This window comes from Jaculus jaculus, chromosome 9 (assembly GCF_020740685.1).
Source record: "Jaculus jaculus isolate mJacJac1 chromosome 9, mJacJac1.mat.Y.cur, whole genome shotgun sequence".
Taxonomy (NCBI): Eukaryota; Metazoa; Chordata; class Mammalia; order Rodentia; family Dipodidae; genus Jaculus; species Jaculus jaculus.
This window is the reverse complement of record NC_059110.1, coordinates 89259335-89281599: the sequence shown is the minus strand read 5'-3', so window position 1 is coordinate 89281599 and position 22265 is coordinate 89259335. Positions and strand designations below refer to the sequence as shown.

Sequence of the window (22265 nt, the reverse complement as noted above, 5' to 3'; positions counted from 1 at the left end):
ACCCAGGTTCTAGGGTATCTCTTAGAGAAGAAGGCTATAGGATGCCATGAGTTTCTCAAGATTTGGTTCCTGGACCAGTAATGTAGCAGACTACTAAATGATCTAACCCAAGTTGTTACTTTGCCCTTTTTTGATTTTAAATACTTTTGTGTGCTTGTGTGTCGAGATCAGAGGACAACTTTTGGGTCTATCCTTGCCTTTTTTTTTTTTTTTTCAAAAATGCGCGCGTGTGTGTGTGTGTGTGTGTGTGTGTGTGTGTGTGTTCTGAGCCTCTTGATCAAAAACCAGATGCTTGTTGCATCTGGTTTGTGTGGGTAGCTTGGGAATTAAATCCCAGGCTGTAGGCTTTGTAAGCAAGAGCCTTTAACCTCTGAGCCATCTTCCTAGCCTCTCCACCTTGTTTTGAGGTAGGGTCTCTTTGCTCCTTTTCGAGAGCTTCCAGTAAATTCTCCTTTCTGATGCCCATCTTGCCTTTGGTACACTGAGATTACAGAAGCCTGCCATAGCTTCTGGCTTTTACATAGGGTCTGCGGCCCAAACTCAGGTACTAAGTTGCATTGCATTCACTGATTCATCTCCCTATGTTCCAGTTTGTTTGTTTAAATAGGGATGGTTTATTGAGTAAATTACAAGAGGGCGTTGGGCTGGGCAGTAACTAGCTATTTTACTTTTTTTTTGTTGTTTTTGTTGTTGTTTGTTTTTTCAAGGTAATCTCAGGGTGGCCTCAAACTCACGGTGATCTTCCTACCTTTGCCTCTTGTTGCTGGGATTAAAGGAGTGCAGCACCATGCCTGGCTACCATTACCTTTATTTATTTATTTATTTATTAAAAATTTTTTCTTTTTCTTCTTTTTGACTTTTTCGTGGTAGGGTATCACTCTAGCCCAGGCTGACCTGAAATTCACTTTGTAGTCTCAGGGTGGCCTCGAACTCTCAGTGATCCTCCTACCTCTGCTTCCTCAGCGCTGGAATTAAAGTCATGCACCACCATGCCTGACTCTGGCTAAATATTTTTATTCATTATTTGCATGCAGAGAGAGAGAGAAAAGAGAGACATAGAGAATGGGTGTGCCAGGGCCTCCAGATGCTGCAAACAGACTGCAGATGCATGTATGTGCCACTTTGTGCATCTGGCTTTACGTGGCTACTGGGGAATTGAGCCCTGGGCGATCAGACTTTACAAACAAGTGCCTTAACCACTGAGCAATCTCTGCAGCCCTATAATATATATTGTTTACTGTTTTAGTGGAAAAAGAGTTTACAATGTGATTAACCAGTATAAACAATATATATTACAGTTTTCTTTTTTTAGTGAGAGAGAGAGAATGGGGATGCCAGGGCCTTCAGCTGCTGCGATCAAACTCCAGACGTGCAACCCCTTGTGGCACATGTGCAGCATTGTGTGTCTGGCTTACTGGGGATGTGGTGATTTGAACATGAGTTCTTAGGCTTCACAGGCAAGTGCCAAGCCATCTCTTTAACCCATAGTTTTCTTTATTTAAAAAAAAAATTCATTTATTTACAAATAGAGAGAAAGAGAAGGAGGGAGAGAGAATGGGCCTCTTGACACTGGAAACCAACTCCACTTTGTGCATCTGGCTTTATGTGGATACTGGGGAATCAAACCCAGGCCATCAAATAGAAAGAGGAGGAGAGGGAGAGAGAGGGCCTCTTGACACTGCAAGCCAACTCCAGATGCATGGGCTACTTTGTGCATCTGGCTTTATGTGTATACTTGGGAAGCAAACCCAGTCCATCAGACATTGCAAGCAAGCACCTTAACCACTGAGCAATCTCTCCAACCCTTTTATTATTTATTATTTGTTTGACTTTGAGACAGTCTACCCTGTGTACTTCAGGCTGATCTTGAACATGAGCCTTCCTCCTGGTCTCGGTCTGTAGAGCACTGGGATTGTGGATATGCACCACCACGCCTAGTTCTTGTATAAAGTTTTAAAAGGACCATACAGAACTGGGCATGGCAGCACGTGCCTTTAATCCCAGCACTCGGGATGCAGGGGTAGGAGGATCACTATGAGTTCGAGGCTACCCTGAGACTACATAGTGAATTGCAGGTCAGCCTGGGCAAGAATGGGACCCTACCTTAAAAAAAAAAAAGAACCATAGAAACATTGCTCTGTTGTTTTATGATTTTTGCTAGAAATGCACATCTTCAGGCTAAAAACTACTGGCTGAAAACTTGTATTTTCTTCTTTTGTTTCTTATTACGGTAGGGTTTCACTTTAGCCCAGGCTGACCTGGAATTCATTCTTTAGTCTTAGGGTGGTCTCGAACTCACAGCGATCCACCTACCTCTGACTCCTTAGTGCTGGGATGAAAGGCATGAGCCAACACGCCTGTCTGAGAACTTGTATTTTTTTTTTTAATTATTTATTTATTTATTTATTTGAGAGCGACAGACACAGAGAGAAAGACAGATAGAGGAAGAGAGAGAATAGGCGTGCCAGGGCTTCCAGCCTCTGCAAACGAACTCCAGACGCGTGCGCCCCCTTGTGCATCTGGCTAACGTGGGACCTGGGGAACCGAGCCTCGAACTGGGGTCCTTAGGCTTCTCAGGCAAGCGCTTAACTGCTAAGCCATCTCTCCAGCCCCTGAGAACTTGTATTTTTAACAAGAAGGCGTAGCTGGCTCAGATAAACAATACAGGTAGAATAAATAGCATGTCAGAGAACTATAGTATATTCAAGCCCTCACCAGCAAGAGGAAATTCTGCATGTGAGCATTATACCATCTGGGTCCTGCATCATCTTAACGGATACAGCATACCCAGGAAGTACACTGGTTAGGTAACACCAATTTCCTCTTTAGAAAAAATTCAAAAGCTCCTTAGCCCATGCAGAGCCTATATTTTGTTTCTGTTTCAGAGTCTCAGAATAAAGGAAGTGAAGCCTGGTGTGGTGGTGCACACCTTTAATCTCAGCACTTGGGAGGCAGCGGTGGGAGAAGTACTATGAGTTCAATGCCACCCTAACATTAATTCCAGGTTAGCCTGATCTAAAAGTAAGACCCTACCACGATAAACAAAACAAAACAAAACAAAAAAAGGATGGCTGGAAAGATGGCTTAATGGTTAAGCTGCTTGCTTGGGAAGCCTAAGGACCCTGGATTCCTCAGGACCCACATAAGCCAGATGAACAAGGTGGTACCTGTGTCTGGAATTCATTTGCAGTTGTTAGAGGTCCTGGCAGGCCTATTCTCTGCCTCTCTCAATCTCACATTCCCTTTCTTTCTTTCTCAAATAAATAAATAATTTAGAAAAAATAAACAATAATAAATACATCAAAACTTACCAGGTAAGCCTATACATACTTCCTTCCATGTTGGCTTGGTTTTAGCTTACTATGTAGCTTAAGAAAAACCTTCAGCTTCTATTCTCCCCTCTTGTCTGCACCTCCTGAGTGCTGGGACCACAGGCATGTACCACTATATTTCATTTATGTAATGCTGACGATGGACCAGGGCTTTAGGCATATTAGGCAAGCACTCTACCAAGTGAGCTACGTCTTCAGTCTGTATACTATGCCCATCTGAAAGCACTCTGTGGTTGACAATCACAAGCCCAAAATGCTACTTAGTCATCAAAAAGAACTCTGGTGGTTTGTAATAAAGGAGAATTAAAGACAGACAAGTCAAGGTCTCAAAAAGGAAACTGTAGGGCTTGATGTGGTGGCGCACACCTTTAATCCCAGCACTTTGGAGCCAGAAGTAGGAGGATCACCATGAGTTCAAGGACCGCCTGAGACTACATAGTGAATTCCTGGTAAGACTGAGTTAGAGTGAGACTCCTTCTTCAAAAACCAGTAATAATAATAACAATAATAGTAGTTAGTAAGAAAAGTGTATTTAAAGCACTCATCATCAACAACTTCCTTCTCCTCTTCTGTTTGTTTTTCATTTTTTGTTTTTATTTCTTTATTTTTTGAGGTAGGGTTTCACTCTAGTCCAGGCTGACCTTGAACTCACAGCAATCCTCCTACCTCTGCCTCCCCAGTGCTGGGATTAAAGGTGTGCACTACCATGACCAGCCTGATTTTTTATGTTTATTTTTTCATTTATTTATTTGAGAGAGAGGTAGAGAGAGAATGGGTGCTCCATCTTGTACATCTGGTTTACGTGGGTCTTGGGGAATCAAATCTAGGTCCTTTGGCTTTGCAGGCAAGCACCTTAACCACTAAGCTCCAGCCTTGATTTTTTATTTATTTATTTATTTTTAATTTTTTTATTTATTTGAGAGCAACAGACAGAGAGAGAAAGAGGCAGATACAGAGAGAGAGGGAGAATGGGCGTGCCAGGGCCTCCAGCCACTGCAAACGAACTCCAGACGTGTACACCCCCTTGTGCATCTGGCTAACGTGGGTCCTGGGGAATCGAGCCTTGAACCGGGGTCATTAGGCTTCACAGGCAAACGCTTAACCACTAAGCCATCTCTCCAGCCCAATTTTTTATTTTTTAAAAAAGATCTTTTATTATGTACTTCTCAAACTAGATGGAATGCTTATGTAGTAATGAGTACCAAGTTGCTGTGTAGTAAGTGCTGGGATTAAAGGCTTGCACTACCATGCCTGTCTTTTTTTTTTGTTTTTGAGACTGGATATCTCAAATCTTCTTGCCTCTACCTCCCAAATACTAGTATTACAGGCCTAAGCTACCACATCTGGCTGCTGCTGCTCTTCCTTATCTTCTCCCCTTCTTATACTCCCTCCTCTTCTTCTTCCTACTCTTTATTTTTATTCATTTAAAATATATATTTTATTTGTTTATTTATTTATTTAGGTTTTTCGAGGTAGGGTCTCTCTAGCTCAGGCTGACTTGGACTCTCCTATCTAGTCCCAGGGTGACCTCGAATTCTCGGCAACCCTCCTACCTCTGCCTCCGGAGTGCTGGGACTAAAGGCATGTGCCACTATGCCCAGCTTATATTTTATTTATTTATCTGAGAAAGAGAGAGTGGGTATTCCAGGGCCTCCAGACACATGCGCCATCTTGTGCATCTGATTTTTATGGGTTCTGGGGAATTGAATCGGGTCTTTTGGCTTTGCAGGCAAACACCTTAAGTGCTAAGCTATCTCTCCAGCCACCCTAATTTTATTTTTTAAATATTTTATTTATTAGAGAGAGAGAGAATGGGTGTCCCAGGGCCTCTAGCCACTTCAGACAAACTCCAGACACATGCGCCACTTTGTGCATGTAGCTTCCGTGGGTACTGGGAAATTGAGTTTGGGTCTTTAGGCTTTGTAGGTAAGCCCCTTAATGGCTAAGCCATTTCTCCAGACCCCTCTTTTTAAATTATTTATTTATTTATTTGGGAGAGAGCAAGAGAGAGAGAGAGAGAATGGGCCCACCAGGGCCTCCAGCCATTGCAAACAAACTCCAGACACATGTACCACCTTGTGCGTCTGGCTTACGTAGGTCCTGGGGAGTTGAATCTGGGTCCTTCAGCTTTTCAGGCAAGTGCCTTAACAGCTAAGCCATATCTCCAGTCCCCCTTTTTTATTTGTGTATTTTATTTATTTTGGTTTTTCGAGGTAGGGTCTCACTCTAGCTCAGGCTGACCTGGAATTCACTATGTAGTCTCAGGATGGCCTCGAACTCACGGTGATCCTCCTATCTCTGCCTGTTGAGTGCTGAAATTAAAGGCATGTGCCACCATGCCCAGCTCTTTTTATTTTTTGAGACTGAATTTCATTAAATTGTCCAGGAAGTGACCTTCAACTCACTATGTAGCCCAGGTTCTGGCCTCTCCAACCCAAGATCCTCCTGTCTTCAGCCCTCTCTGAGTGTTGGGATTACAGCTCTGCATCCCTCCCCATGATTAACTAACTAACTTTAGTTTTTGTTTTGTTTGTATTTGTGGGACAGGGTCTCATATAGATTAGGTTGGGCTGGAACTCCCTATGTAGTTGAGGATGAACTTGAATTCCTGACTAATTGGCTTCCATTTCACAGGTGCTGGGATTAGAAGCTGACCACTACATCTAACCCTACCTTCATTTTTATGTGTTTATTTATTTATTTATTTATTTATTTTTTGGTTTTTCAAGGTAGGGTCTTACTGTAGCTCAGGCTGACCTGGAATTCACTATGGAGTCTCAGGGTGGCCTCAAACTCATGGATATCCTCCTTCCTCTGCTGTGGGATTAATGGTGTGTGCCACCATGCCTGGCTCTTATTTTTATTTTATTTTATTTTTATTTTTATTTTTTTGTTTTTCGAGGTAGGGTCTCACTCTAGCCCAGGCTGACCTGGAATTCACTATATAGTCTCAGGGTGGCCTCGAACTCAGAGCAATCCTCCTACCTCTGCTTCCCGAGTGCTGGGATTAAAGGCATGCACCACCATGCCTGGCTTATTTTTATTTTTTATAAGAAAGAGAGAATTGGTGAGCCAGGACCTCCAGCCACTGAATTCTAACTCCAGACGCATGTGTTTCCTTGTGCACATGTGCGACCTTATATGTATATCAACTTGTATGTTTGGCTTATGTGGGATCTAGAAAGTTGAACATGGGTCCTTAGACTTGGCAGGCAAGCGTCTTAAATGTTAAGCCATCTTTCCAGCCCCCTACATTCTTTTTTTTTTTTTTTTTGGTTTTTTGAGGCAGGGTCTCACTCTGGCCCAGGCTAACCTGGGATTCACTATATAGTCTCAGGGTGGCCTCGAACTCACAGTAGTTTTAGGGTGGCCTTGAACTTACGGCGATCCTCCTACCTCTGCCTTCCAAATGCTATGATTAAAGGCATGTGCCACTATGCCCAGCTTGTGTCTAATTTATTTATTTATTTATTTATTTATTTATTTATTTAAGAGAGAGAGAGAGAATGAGTATGCCAGGGCCTCTAGCCACTGCAAATGAACTCCAGATGCATGCACCATCATATACATCTGGTTTACATGGGTTCTGTGGAGTTGAACCTAGGTCCTTAGCCTTTGCAGGCAGGCACCTTATCCACTAAGTCATGTCTCCCATCCCTCTATCTAATTTTAATCAAAAAATTGAGTAAAATAAGACTGAGAAGGGTAATTATTTGTTACATTTATTTAGGAATGTACAGAACCAAAGAAAGACATCCACGTGGCTTGAGAGCCTATGTCGAAGGCTGAGAGAAATTGTGACAAGGATAGAAAAGAAAGTTCAAAGAACTCCTGCCATGTGGAAAGCAGCAGGGGCAAAGAGCCCCCGTGTCGAGTCAGGGCTGGGTGTTCGCCCCTCATCCAAGGGAGAAGAATTTCACCAGAAGCTTGAGGTTCAGGAGAGGTCAGACATCCCAAAGAGCTTGCCGTCCCCTCACAAACATATTTATAACTTTATGTTAGGGGCCTTATCTCATGGCTCAGGTGAGCCAGAGGGATGCTGATGGGTTTCGGCTAGGGGCTATCTCAGGAAGAGGCCAGCCATGGCCCTAAATTCTGGTGTCTAGTCTGAGCTTGACCAGCCACAATGTCTAAATTAGGAAAGGGTCCTCTCTTGGGGGGGGGGGGTTATTTGTGGAAGCCAAAAATAAATAAATAAAAATAAGTAAAGCTGGGTGTGGTGGCACATGCCTTTAATGCCAGCACTTGGGAGGCAGAGGTTGGAGGATTGTCATGAGTTCAAGGCCACCCTGAGACTACATAGTGAATTCCAGGTGAGTTTGGGCTAGAGTGTGACCCTACCTCAAAGAAACAAAACAAAACCAAAAAAAATTATTTGAGCCAGGCTTGGTGGTGCCAGGTCCCATGTTTCCAGGCTTGCAGATGCAAAGATTGAGTGAGTGAGAGAGAGAATGGGAGTGCCAAGGTCTCTAGCTACAGCAAATGAGCTCCAGACACATGTACCACTTTGACATTACTTGGGTACTGGGAAATCGACCCTGGGCATTAAATAATGAAATGGCTGTGGAATGCAGCCTAGTGATAGAGTGCTTGCCTAGCATGTGGCGGGCCCTGGGTTCAGTTCCCCAACCCAAACACATAAAATTTTGATGAGTGTAAGTTGATGGTCATGTGACATATATAAATATGTCTGTGATGTAACTTTTACTAGTGATTCTAAATTTGAGTTTTTGTGTTACTTCTTTTTAGATCAAAGAGAGTGCATCACTCACAAGAGATGTCCTCAGACAGCATTTTAGTGATTTAAAAGGAACCCTTGGGAAGCTCCTGGATGAGCGATTGGTGACTCTTCTGCAAGAGGTAGACACGATTGAACAAGAGACCGTTAAGCCGCTAGATGACTGCCAGAAGCTCATAGAGCATGGAGTCCACACTGCAGAGGACCTGGTCAGAGAAGGTAGGTGTTCAAGGTGCTGTTAAATGCTGCTCACTCACCTTCACACTTAGGATACCACCAAGATCCTTGCCATCTGTGGGGTACCTGGGATGTTCCTGCCTTGAAATAGTAAATGATTTGTCTCATGTAGTTCAACAATTATAGCATCTACTTCACTACTTGTTTGTGTTTGAGGGGGCTATACGTGATACTTTTTTAAAGCTTATCTTTATTTACTTAATTTGAGAGAGGAAAAATAGGCAGGTAGAGAGAGAGAGAGAATGGTCACTCCAGGGCCTTCAGCCACTGCAAACAAACTATAGAAACATGCACTACCTTATACATCTGGCTTACATGGGTCCTGGGGAATCAGACCTGGATTCTTTGGCTTTGCAGGCAAACATCTTAACCACTAAGTCATCTCTCCAGCCATATGTTATACTTTTAATACTGAGAATATTCCATTTTATCTTCAATTCTTTATTTTCATTGGTTCACTTATTTGTGAGAGAAAGAGAGAATGTGTATGGAGCCATTGGGGCCTCTTGCCACTGCAGACAAACCCCAGAAATGTCTATTTAGTGCATCTGGTTTATCATATGTGCTTAGGAATCAAACCTGGGCTGGTTGGCTTGAGCCACAGAGCCAAGTCCCCAGCCCTGTCCTCAAAAACCATTTTTCTTTTTTTAGGTAGGTTTTCACTCCGGCTCAGGCTGACCTGGAATTTACTATGTAGTCTCAGAGTGGCCTTGAGTTCTGAAACTCTCAGTGATCATCCTACCTCTGAACCTGAGAGCTGGGATTAAAGGCGTGCGCCACCACACCCAGCTAAAATTTTCTTTTCTTTTTTTCAAGATATGGTCTTACTCTAGCCCAGGCTGACCTGGAACTCTGTAGTCACTGGCTGGCTTTGAACTCATGGCAGTCCGCCTATCTCTGGCTCCCAAGTGCTGGAATTATTAAAGGCTTGTGCCATCACACCTTGCTATAATTTTTTTAAATTAATTATTTATTTGAGAGTGACAGAGAGAAAAAGAGGCAGATAGATAAAGAGAGAATGGGCGCATCAGGGCCTCCAGCCACTACAAACGAACTCCAGATGCATGCGCTCCCCCTTGTACATCTGGCTTACGCAGGTCCTGGGTAATTGAGCCTCGAATCTAGGTCCTTAGGCTTCACAGGCAAGTGCTTAACCGCTAAGCCATCTCCCCAGCCCCAACTTTTTTTTTATAATTTTATTTTTAAATTTTTTATTTTTATTTTTTTATTAGCATTTTCCATGATTATATAAAAAAAAAATCCCATGTTAATTCCCTCCCCCCCCACAATTTCTCCTTTGAAATTCCATTCTCCATCTTATTACCTCCCCATCACAATCATTGTACTTACATATATAGAATATCAACCTATTAAGTATCCTCCTCCCTTCCTTTCTCTTCCCTTTATGTCTCTTTTAACTTACTGGCCTCTGCTACTAAGTATTTCCATTCTCACGCAGAAGCCCAATCATCTGTAGCTAGTATCCACATATGAGAGAGAACATGTGGCGCTTGGCTTTCTGCCCAGCCCCAATTTTTAAAAAAATTATTTATTTGAGAGACAATGGGAACACCGAGACCTCCAACCACTGCACACAAACTCCACATAAATGTGCCACCTTGTGTATCTGGCTTATGTGGGTCCTAGGGAATCAAATCTGTATCCTTTGGCTTTGTAGGCAAGCGCCTTAACCACTAAGCCATCTCTCCAGCCCCAATTATTGTTATTTAAAAACATTTATTTATTTGATAGAGTGAAAAGTCAGATATATATATATATATATATATATATATATATATATATATATGACTACACACACACATATATATATATAGAGAGAGAGATTATGGCTTTCTTTTCTGCCTCTTTCTCCCTCTCTCAAAATAAAAATGGCTGGAGAGATGGCTTAGTGGTTAAGGTGCTTGCCTGTGAAACCTAGGAACTTAAGTTCGAATCTCCAGCTCCCACATAGGCAGACGCACAGATGCAAGCATGCAATGTCACAATGGGCCACAGGGGGCACATGTGTCTGGAGTTCATTTACAGCTCCTGAAGACCCTACAGGGCATGCCCATTCTCTCTCTCTGCCTTTTTCTCTTGAAAAAAAGAAAAAGGCCAGGCTTGGTGGTGCACACCTTTAATTCCAGCACTCAGGAAGCAGAAATAGGAGGATCACCGTGAGTTTGAGGCCACCCTGAGGCTACATAGTTAATTCCAGGTCAGCTTGGGCCAGAGTGTGACTCTGCCTCGAAAATCCAAAAAAAAAAAAAAACCCTGCTGGATGTGGTAGCACACACCTTTAATCCCAGCACTCAGAATGCAGAGGTAGGAGGATTGCCTTGAGTTTGAGGCCAGCTTGAGACTACATACTGAATTCCAGGCCAGCCTGAGCTAGAATAAGACCCTATCTTGAAAAACCAAAAAAAAAAAAAAGAGAGAGAGAGAGACAGAGAGTCAAGCAGACATAATGGGCATACCCAGGCCTCTAGCTACTGCCAACAAATTCTAGATGCATGCATCATCTTGTTGATTTGGCTTTATGTTGGTCCTGGGGAGTTGAACCTGGGTCCTTTGGCTTTACAGGCAAGCCGTAAGCGCTAAGCCATCTCTGCAGCCCCAGTTTTTGTTTTTGTTTTTGTTTTTGTTTTTTGTTTTTTTTTGTTGTTGGTTTTTTTGTTTTTGTTTTTGAGGTAGCATCTCACTCTGGGCCAGGCTGACCTGGAATTCACACTGTATTCTCAGGAAGGCCTCACTGCGATCCCCCTACCTCTGCCTCGCAAATACTGGGATTAGAGGTGTGTGCCACTGCACCCGGCAATGTTGTTTAAGTTTAGAGAATCTTTATTAGGTTAAGAGGACAGAGTATTAAGTGCTTCTGCCCATGAGAAGAGAGGAGAGGATGAAAGCCCCATCTTCTGTTTTTTTTTTTTTTTTTTTTCCGAAGTGGGGTTTCACTCTAGCTCAGGCTGACCTGGAATTCACTATGTAGTCTCAGGTTGGCCTCATAGCACTGGGGAGGCAGAGATAGGAGGGATCGCCATGAGTTCGAGGCCAGCCTGAGACTACAGTGTGAATTCCAGGTCAGCCTGGCCCAGAGTGAGAGCCTACCTTGAAAAACACACAGACCTGGAGAGATGGCTTAGCGATTAAGGTGTTTGCCTGCAAAGCCAAAGGTTCCCAGTGTCACACTCCCGGTCCCACGTAAGCCAGATGCACAAAGTGGTGCATGCATCTGGAGTTTGTTTACAGTGGCTGGAGGCCCTGACGCACCAATTCTCTGTGTCTCTCTGCCTCTTTACCTCTCAAATAAATAAGTAAATAACATATATGTAAAGCAGAAGAAAGAAAAACAAACAACAAAAAAAGCAAAATAGCCAGGCATGGTGGCACATGCCTTTCATTCCAACACTCAGGAGGCAGAGGTAGGAGGATCACCATGAGTTTGAGGCCACTCCAAGACTGGCTAGAGTGGAACCCTATCTCAGGGAGAAAAAAAAAGTTGGTGAAAAAGGAGCCATACATGACAACTGAATTTCACGCATTACAGAGAGTGAGTGCAGTGAGCTGCCTAAGGGAAGAAGATGTGTGGGTCACTCACAAGTCTGTAAATCCAGTTGGTAGTCAATCCCCTTTTTGGTCCCACTTAGAATGTGATGTTAATGTTATCTTTACATGCTCATTATAATCTTCAGTGAGAAGTGTTTATTTTTCCCTGACCATAATAGTGCCTTTGAGAAAATTCTTTTTATCAAGTCTACACAATATCTCTCCCTGGAGGCTTTACATTTGGAAACAAACCCAGAAGCAGGTCAGCAGGGGTCAAGAGTGTGTGCCCGTCACCCTGAGGACTGTGTTTTCATTTTTGGCACATAATTGTTTGCTTCAGCACTTGATGCTTCAAAATTGTTTTTGTGTGCCTCAGAAATATTTTTAATTTGAAATTTTTCCTCCATCTACCCATTGGATAAAAATATATTTATAGGACGTTGAGGTTTCTCTTTCTTTTCTTCATCATCTTTGTGTGTGTGTGTGTGTGTGTGTGTGTGTGTGTGTGTTTTAAGGTCAGGGTCTCATGATTCCCATGCTTGCTGGCTTGACCTTGCAATGTAGCTTGGGATGACTTTGAATTCCTGATCTTCCTGCCTTTGCCTCCCCAGAGATGAAGATTTTGAGGCAAATTTGAATTTGTCCTTTTCTTTTGGTGAAGAAGGTCATTTGCTTTGCAGTTAATCCAGGATGCATTCACAGATGAAGCCACATTTGGCCTATCCCTCAACATTGTGACGGATATAGAAGCTGTTTATTTTTATAACCTCTCTATAGCATTTCCTTTTTATTGTTCTGTTGAACGAATAATTTTTGACCTAATGTATGACGTGCTTTCTGTGAAATCTGATTGTATCTTTTTGTTTTATTTTGTTTTGTTTTTTTGAGGGAGGGTCTCACTGTAGCCCAGGCTGACCTGGAATTCATTATGCAGTCTCAGGGTGGCCTTAAACTCACAGTGATTCTCTTATCTCTACCTCTGCCTCCCCAGTGCTGGGATCCAGGGCATGTGCCATCATGCCCAGCTCTGACTGTATCTTTTTGTTTTTTGAAAAGATATTTTTAGGAGCTAGTCATACTGGCACACGCCTTTAATCCCAGCACTTGGGAGGTAGTGGTAGGAGGATTGCCATGAGTTCAAGGCCACCCTGGAGAGAGGGCTTAATGGTTATGGCACTTACCCATCAAGCCAAAGAACTAGGTTCCATTCCCTAGTACCCAACATAAAGCAGAATGCACAAAGTGGCACATGCATCTGGATTTCATTTTATTGGCTAGAGGCCCTGGTATACCCATTCTCTCTTTCTCTATCTGCCACCCCCAATTTCTCTCTCAAATAATTTTTAAGAAAATTAAATATTGGGCTGGAGAGATGGCTTAGCGGTTAAGCGCTTGCCTGTGAAGCCTAAGGACCCCGGTTCGAGGCTCAGTTCCCCAGGTCCCACGTTGGCCAGATGCACAAGGGGGTGCAAGTGTCTGGAGTTCGTTTGCAGAGGCTGGAAGCCCTGGCACGCCCATTCTCTCTCTCTCCCTCTATCTGTCTTTCTCTCTGTGTCTGTTGCTCTCAAATAAATAAATAAATAAAAATTAAAAAACAGTAAATATTAAACAGTATTTTTATTGCTGGACATTGTGATACAGGCCAAGTAGTCCCACATTCTGGAAGCTGAAGTGAGAGAATTTTTTTAAGTTCAAGGTCAGCCTGGAGCCTAGAACGATGGGCAGATTAGGGCTGCAAACAAACTCCTGACTCTTGCTGCAGTTTGTGTCTGGCTTTATGTAGGTATTGCAGAATCAAACCCAGGCTGGCAGACTGTGCAAACAAGTGTTTTTAACAGCTTAGCTATCTTCTTAGTCACCCACTTTTGACTTCATAAAATTTTATTTTTCTAAATGTAAAGTAAGTTTGAACCTGTTCATGCATCTTCACCAGCAGCTTAGTATTTCTTCACCCTTAGCGTTTCTGGTGTAAATTACTCGAGCTCTGTTCTTTGAAACCAGTTCTGTAAGGCCTTTACTAAGGAGCTCCTGAAGGGCTGTCCTGGCCAGAAAACTCAAATCTTCAGTCTCTCAGAGACCACAGTTGAGGTCTTCGTTACAGAGTTTGTTGTAAGTAGCTTTGCCAAACATTACCAGGTGGTTGAGCTTGTCCCGAACTTTGCCTTTGGATCACTTCTTCTTTTTATATATTTTTTGTTTATTTTTATTTTATTTATTGAAAGTGACAGAGGAAGAGGCAGAGAGAGAGCAAGAATGGGTGCACCAGGGCCTCCAGCTACTGCAAACGAATTCCAGATACATGTGCCCCCTTGTGCACCTGTCTAACGTGGGTCCTGGGGAATCGGGCAAGTGCTTAATCGCTAAGCCATCTCTCCAGCCCTTGGACCACTTCTTCTTTTTGTCCTTGCCCCAGACTGGTTTACCGGGTCTTTGTCTTTCTTAGCTGACTTTCCAGAGTCTTTCTTCTTCTTGTCATCCTTGGGTAGCACGGCAAAGGTCGAAGATCCACAGTGACTGCTGCAGCTTCACGAGGATATCAGACAAAAAGCCCTTTTGGGGGTCTGGAGAGATATCTCAGTGGTTAAGGCACTTGCCTGCAAAGCCTAACAGACTCAGGTTCAATTCCCCAGCACCCACATAACACAAAGTGGTGCCTGCATCTAGAGTTCATTTGTAGTGGCAGGAGGCTCTGGTATGCTCCCTCCCCTTTTCAAACAAGTAAAAACATATTTTTTAAAAGCCTTCAAAAAAAAATTATTTATTTATTTCAGAGAAAGAGAAATAGGCAGGGAGAGAGAGAGAATAGGCACGACTCCAGCCACTGTAAATGAACTCCAGATGCAGGCATCCGCTTGTGCATCTAGCTTACATGTGTCCTGGAGAATTGAACCTGGGTCCTTTGCCTTTGCAGGAAAGTGCCTTAATCACTAAGCCATTTCTCCAGCCCTAAAAAGTGTTTTTTCTTTTTCTTTTCTTTTCTTTTTTTTTTTTTTTTCTTTTTTGGTTTTTCTAGGTATGGTCTCACTGTAGCCCCGGCTGGCCTTGGAATTCACTAGGTAGTCTCAGGGTGGCCTTGAACTCACAGCGATCCTCCTACCTCTGCCTCCCGATTGCTGGGATGAAAGGCGTGCGCTACCCAGCTCTAAAAAGTTTTTTTGAAACAGGTTCTCATTTAGTACAGGCTTGCCTTAAACTTGAGGCAATCCTCCTGCCTCAGCCTTCCAAGTGCTGGTATCATAAGTATCACCACCACAGCTGGCATACTATTTTGTTCTTATGAATAGAATAAGAGGAGCTCAGCGTGGTGGCTCTCACCTGTTGTAATCCCAGTACACAGGAGGTAGAAACAGATGATCTTTCTGAGTTTCAGATAGATTAGCCTAGTAGCTCTACATAGTGAACTCTAGCCTAGCCACTGCTACATAGGGAGATTCTGTCTCCAACAAAAACAACAAAAAAGAATTGATACAGATGCTCTAGGAAGGATGAAGACATCGCTGGGGCTTCTGTTTTGTGTAAAAGTGGTTTTCAAGCCAGAAATGCTTGTGTAGAGGAGAATCTTACTCTGGCAAAATGTCATTGTTGATACTTTTTGCTCTTGGTTTACCAAGTGGTTTCTACTTTTACCTTTGGGAATTTGTAATATCATTTAGATGTTTTGGGAGACACCTCCCCCCCCCCCAGAAAAAAACCAGTAGACATGATTTGTGTTGGTTACTTTATGATGTGACTGCTGTTTATTTATTTATTTATTTGAGAGAGAAAAAGAGAGAGAGAAAGAAAGGGAATGGGTGCACCAGGGCCTCTAGCCACTGCAAACAATTTCCAGACCCATGCACCACCTTGTGCTTATGTGGCTACTGGGGAATTAAAACTGGGTCTCCAGGTTTTGCAGATGAGTACCTTAACTGCTAAGCTATCTCTCCAGCCCTGATGTGACTGTTTTTGTTTATGCTAATTTCTTATCCTGATTGTAGGTGAGATCGCAATTCTTGGTGGTATGGAAGAGCAGAATGAGAAACTATGGAATTTTACCAAAAAGGCCTCACACATTCAGTTGGACAGGTAAAGGAGTTAATGCTTTTTTAAAAGAAATGTTTATTCCCTGAGAATACAGAGTTAATTCCAGGTCATCTTAGGCTAGAGTGAGATCCTACCTTGAAAAACCAAAAAAGAAAAGTTTATTTATTTGAGAGAGAGAGAGAGGCAGATAGAGAAAGTGAATGGGCATGCCAGGGCCTCTAGCCACTATAAACAAACTACAGACACATGTGCCATCTTGTGCATCAGGCTTACATGGGTGCTGGGGAGTTGAACTGGGTCCTTAGGCTTTGCAGGCAAGTACCTAAAGCCATCTCTCCAGTCTGAGTTAATGCCTTTTGGGCTTGCTTTTAAGCATTTTAAAGTTTGTTTTCCTGGTGGGGGAGGGAATATTGTCTTTAATAATGAAGTTGTCAATTTCAAAAAAAAAGGTTTTTTTCCCTGTTAAAGAGTTTGATTAAGAAAGAGAGTTTTTAAAAAATATTTTATTTTTTATTTCTTTGACAGAGAAAAAGGGAGGGAGAGAATGGGCACGTCAGGGCCTCTAGCCACTGCAAACAAACTCCAAATACATGCGCCCCCCTGTCCATCTGGCTAATGTGGGTCCTGGGGAATTGAACCTGGGTCCTTTGGCTTTACAAGCAAACACCTTAACCGCTAAACCATCCATCCAGCCCAGATAGAGAATTTTTTTGAAGTTTTACAGTTATTGCTAATAGGGTAATATGTTTGGCACGGCATTATTATGGCTCTTTCTCAATTTTATCATATAAAAGATACTGAACTTCAGTCTTTTACGTCCACTTTTGTGCTGGAATCACAGGTATGCAACAACCCACCTATTTTCCTTCAATGCTGGGGATCAAACACCAAGGATTCGTGCATGCTAGGCAAGCACTCTGCCAACTGAGTTACATCCCAGCCCAATAGAATTATTACATTTAAAAAGTTCTGGGCTGGAGAGATGGCTTAGTGGTTAAACACTTGCCTGTGAGGCCACCCTGGGACTACATAGTGAGTTCCAGGTCAGCCTGGGCTAGAGAGAGACACTACCTCAAAAAACCAAAAAAAGGGAGCTGGAGAGATGGCTTAGCGATTAAGCGCTTGCCTGTGAAGCCTAGGATCCTGGTTCGAGGCTCGATTTCCCAGGTCCCACATCAGCCAGATGCACAAGGGGGTGCGCGCGTCTGGAGTTTGTTTCTAGTCACTGGAGGCCCTTGTGCACCCGTTCTCTATCTATTTGCCTCTTTCTCTCTCTGTCTGTTGCTCTCAAATAAATAAAAAATAAACGAAAAAAATATTTAAAAAAAAAAACAACATAAAAAGGGCTGGAGAGATGGCTTAGCAGTTAAGTGCTTGCCTGTGAAGCCTAAGGAACCCAATTCGAGGCTGGATTCCCCAGGACCCATGTTAGCCAGATGCATAAGGGGGCATATGCATCTGGAGTTCGTTTGCAGTGGCTGGAGGCCGTGGTGCGCCCATTCTCTCTCTCTCTCTCTGTCTGCCTTTCTCTCTCTGTCACTCTCAAATAAATAAACAACAAAAAAAAATTAAAATAAAGGAGAATCTAGTCAATTTTGTCCTCTTAAAAAATAATTTGTAAGTTGAAAAGGAGACATAAAGGGTGGAGAAAGGAAGGAAGGAGGATACTTAATAGGTTGATATTGTATATATGTAATTACAATGATTGTAACGGGGAGGTAATATGATGGAGAATGGAATTTCAAATGGGAAAGTGTGGGGGTGGGGAGGGAGGGAATTACCATGGGATATATTTTATAATCATGGAAAATGTTAATAAAAATTAAAAAAAAAACTAAAAAAAAAAAATAATAATTTATTTATGAGCCAGGCATGATGGCACATGCCATTAATCCCAGCACTCAGGAAGCAGAGATAAGAGGATTGCTGTGAGTTTGAGGCCACCATGAGACTCCATAGTGAATTCCAGATCAGCCTGGGCTAGAGTGATACCCAACCTCAAAAAGCAAAAACAAACAAACAAACAAAATTTATTTTGAGTGGGCGTGGTGTTGCATGCTTGAGGCCACCCTGAGACTACATAGTGAATTCCTGGGCCTGAGTGAAACCCTTCCTCGAAAACCCACATAATAATAATAATAATAATAATAATAATAATAAATAATAATTTATTTATATTTATTTGTTTGCAAGGAGAGAGAGTGAGGATGTACCAGGACTTCTTGCTGGCATAAACAAATCCAGATGCATGCACTACTTTGTGCTTCTGGCTTTATGTAGGTGTGGGTACTGGGGAATTGAATCTAGGCCATCTGCCCTCCAACCCCTTCTTTATTTTTTTGTTTGGATTTTCAAGGTAGGGTCTCACTCTAGCTCAAGCTTACGTGGAATTCACTATGTAGTATAGTGTCAGGGTGGCCTCGAACTGAGGGTGATCCTCCTACCTCTGCCTCCTGAATGCTGGGATTAAAGGTGTGTACTACCACGCCTGGCTTTTTTTTTTTTTTTTTTTTTTAAGGTAGGGTCTTGCTCTAGACCAGGCTGACCTTGAATTTACTGTGTAGTCTCAGGGTGGGCTTGAACTCACAGTGATCCTCCTACCTCAGCCTCCTGAGTGCTGGGACTAAAGACATGTTCCACCATGCCTGGCTTTTTTTTTTTTTTTTTTTTTGCAAGCAGAGAGAGAGGGGGAAAGACAGAGAGAATGGTCTCTAGCCATAGCAAGTGAAATTCAGACACATGTGCCCCTTGTGCAGCTGGGGTGGGTCCTGGGGAATTGAACCTAGGTCCTTTGGCTTCACAGACAAATGTCTTAACCGCTAAGCCGTCTCTCCAGCCCCTCCTTTTTAAAAAAAATTTATTTCTTTTTTATTAAGACAAAGTCTTGTTATGTATTTATAGCTCATGCAGACCTCTAGCTAGTGATCGATCCTTTTACCTCTGACTTCAGATGCTGGGAGGCATGTGTGACCATGTCCAGCTTCCAGTTTTCTTGGGAAGAAAATCTTTGTGTAACATAAATATTAAGACACATCACAACAAGGTCTCATTTCTGTTACAATATTTACTGGATACTTCAGAGTCCGTGTAGTATGTGATTGTATTTTGAACTCTAACTTAAATGTGTCAGAAACACGGGAGCTTTGTTTCCTCAGCTTACCGGAAGTGCCTTTACTGGTTGATGTGCCCTGCTTGTCTGCTCAGTTAGATGACTCCATTCTTAACATAGTGAAAGACCACATCTTTAAACACGGAACAGTAGCGTCACGTCCCCCAGTACAAATTGAAGAATTAATAGAGAAACCTGGAGGCATCATAGTACGATGGTGTAAGGTATGTTACTCAAAATTCCAGAAATGGCTTCAACATTAAAAATGCATGTTTTGGGATTTTTTAAGATTTTTTTTTTTCATTACCTACCTTTAATTTTTTTTTTCTCTTTCCAAACAAAAATCTTCTGGTTTTATACTTTTAAAGTCACAGTGAAGATGAACTCATGTAGTGCTTCCAATTGGTTTTGATGTTTTTGTTTTTCCCAGGTAGGTTGCTGTAGCCCAGGGTGACCTGGGATTAGTCACAGGCTGTCCTCAAATTCACAATGATCTTCCTACCACTGCCTCCTGAGTGCTGGGATTAAAGGCGAGTGCCACAATCCCTGGCAGAAAGAGAGGGGCGGGGGAAGGAGAGAGAAAGAGAACAGGTGGGTCAGGGCCTCTTTGCCAGTTTGTGCATCTGGCTTTGTGTGGTTACTAGGGAATTGAACTTGTGCCATTAGGCTCTGCAGGCAAACACCTTACCCTCTGAACCATCTCGCCAGCCTGCTTTTGTTTTTGTTTTATGCTATTAGGAATAAAATGCAGGGTTTCACATATGCTAGGGAAGTATTTTCCCACTCCTAACCCCTTGAAGGTACTTTTTAAAATTTCTTTATTGTGATGTTGTTTCTCATCACTATTTCCCAGTCCCAATTCTCAGTGTACTGAGGATTTCTCCCATTCCTATTTATTTATTTGAGACAGAGAGGAAGAGATATTCTCCAGTTCCCATGAAAAGCCAAATGCATGAAGTGGTGCATATATCTAAAGTTCTTTTGCAGTGGTACTAGGATCTGGTGTGCCCATTCTCATTTTCTCTGTGTGTTGCAAATAAATAAATAAAATTAAAAAAAAATAAAACCTTAAATTAAATTGAAAATTGAAATAGTGATGTCAGAGGATCCCACCTTCAATGCATATATAGGCTTATATGCTTGGTTCAGAATGTCCCATTTCTTTCTCCATAATGATTTTTTCTCCCAAAATCTTTCTCCATAGGTGGATGATGACTTTACAGCCCAAGATTATAGGCTCCAGTTCCGTAAATGTACTTCCAATCACTTTGAAGATGTATATGTAGGTTCTGAAACTGAATTTATAGTATTGCACATAGACCCCAATGTTGATTATCAGTTCAGAGTCTGCGCCCGAGGAGATGGCCGACAGGAGTGGAGTCCTTGGAGTGTTCCCCAGACAGGTCACTCCACACTGGTGCCTCATGGTATGCTGTTACCTTTTCATTCCTAAAGCTTAATGATGTGTAGGAACAGTTACATTCTATGCTGAGAGTACTGTGCAACCTTTTTCCTAAGGAGAAATCCTGTGTTGGTGAGAATATAGAACAAGTCTTATATTCAAATCACGTCATGTAAATTTTGTTTTATCACATGTAGAGTCCAAAAATAGAATCACCTCAAACCACACATTGAAAATAGGGGTGGTGCACACCTATAATCCCAGCTCTCAGGAGGCAGAGGGAGGAGGATTGCCAAATGAGTTCAAGGCTACCCTGAGAATACAGAGTGAGACCCTACCTCAGAAAAACAAAAAAGGGCTGAAGAGATGGCTTCGCGGTTAAGGCACTTGCCTGCAAAGCCAAAGCATACTAGTTCGATTCTGCAGGATCCATGTAAGCCCGATGCACAAGGGGGCACACACATCTGGAGTTTGTTTACAGTGGCTGAAGGCCCTGGTGTGCCCATTATCTCTCTCTGCCTCTTTCTCTGTATCAAATAAATAAATAAAATATATTTGAAGTCACTCTTTAAAAAGAAAAGAAAAGAAAAGAAAAAGGCTGGAAATGTAGATCACTTAGAGTGTGCTTGCCAAGCGTGTGCAAGGCCTTGGGATTGACCCCCAGCCCCACACAGTGGCTTTTATACCTGTAATCTCTTCACTACAGAGGTGAAGGCAGGAGGATCATAATTTCAAAGTCATTTCAGCCTACACAGCAAGTTTGAGGTTAGCCTGAACTACATGATATCCTATCTAGAAAGGAAGGGAGTGAGGGAAGGAAGGTGGGAAAAAATGAAGAAAGAAGGAAAGATGAGTTTCTCACTGATTTTCTATTTTAATTTTTGTTATTACTATTTGTTTTGTTTTGTTTTTTTCAAGGTAGGGTCTTACTCTACTCCAGGCTCACCTGGAATTCACTATGCAGTCTCAGGGTGGCTTCAAACTCATGGCAGTCTTCCTACTTCTGCCTCCAAAGTGCTGGGATTAAAGGTGTGTGTCACCACACCCAGCTTGTTTTTATTTTTTTGAGGTAGGGGCCTCGCTCTAGCTCAGGCTGAGCTGGAATTCACTCTGTAGTCTCAGGGTGACCTCGGGTGGTAGCAGGTACCTATAAACTCAGTAGTGGGGAGGTTAAAAGCAGGTAAGTCCCTAGACTGGCCAGCCAACCTAGCCTACTTAGCTCCAGGCCAATGACAGACCCTGTCTCAAAAAGGTGGATGATGTGTTGGAGAATGACATCCAAGGTTGTCTTCTGGCTTACACAAGTGTATCTGCACACACATCTGCATTAAAAAAGAAAAAGAAAATGGTCTCTTCATTTTTGTTTTGTAAGTATTTTTTATTTGTATATGTATGAACACTCCTGTGAGAGAGACAGCACCCATGTGCTTCAGGGCCTCTTTCTGCTATAAACAAAATCTAAATAACCTACATGACTGTGTCTGGTTTTATGTGGGTGTTGGGGAATTGTGCCTGGACCAGCAAGCTTTGCAAGCATGCATATCTCCCTAGCTCTCTTTTGCTATTTAATTTAATTTATTTTTAAAAATATTTTATTTATGGGAGGGGGAGAAAGAGTCAGAATGAGCACACCAGGCCCTTGAGCCATTGCAAACAAACTCCAGACACATGCGCTACTTTGTGCATCTGGCTTTATGTTGGTACTGGAGAATTGAACTTGTGTCCTTTGGCTTTGCTGTCAAGCACCTTAACCACTAAGCCATAATTTCAGCCATCCTTTACTATTTTAAAAGATCCGTTCTTTTTTCTCCTTTAAGACAGGGTCTTATATTTCCTGGGGTTTCCTTGATCTTCTTGGCCCCAATCATACTGCTGTTT

The 22265-nt window shown here is 42.5% G+C and overlaps 1 protein-coding gene across 1 annotated transcript in view; it reads left to right on the top strand.

Moving 5' to 3' along the window:
* Crlf3 (cytokine receptor like factor 3) overlaps window positions 1-22265 on the top strand; it is a 47061-nt gene that overhangs the window by 9023 nt on the left and 15773 nt on the right. Inside the window, exons 2-5 of the mRNA XM_045158690.1 lie at window positions 8082-8289; window positions 15831-15918; window positions 19032-19209; window positions 20190-20412. Of these exons, the coding sequence (XP_045014625.1) occupies window positions 8082-8289; window positions 15831-15918; window positions 19032-19209; window positions 20190-20412 (697 nt within the window). The remainder of the gene's footprint in view (window positions 1-8081; window positions 8290-15830; window positions 15919-19031; window positions 19210-20189; window positions 20413-22265) is intronic.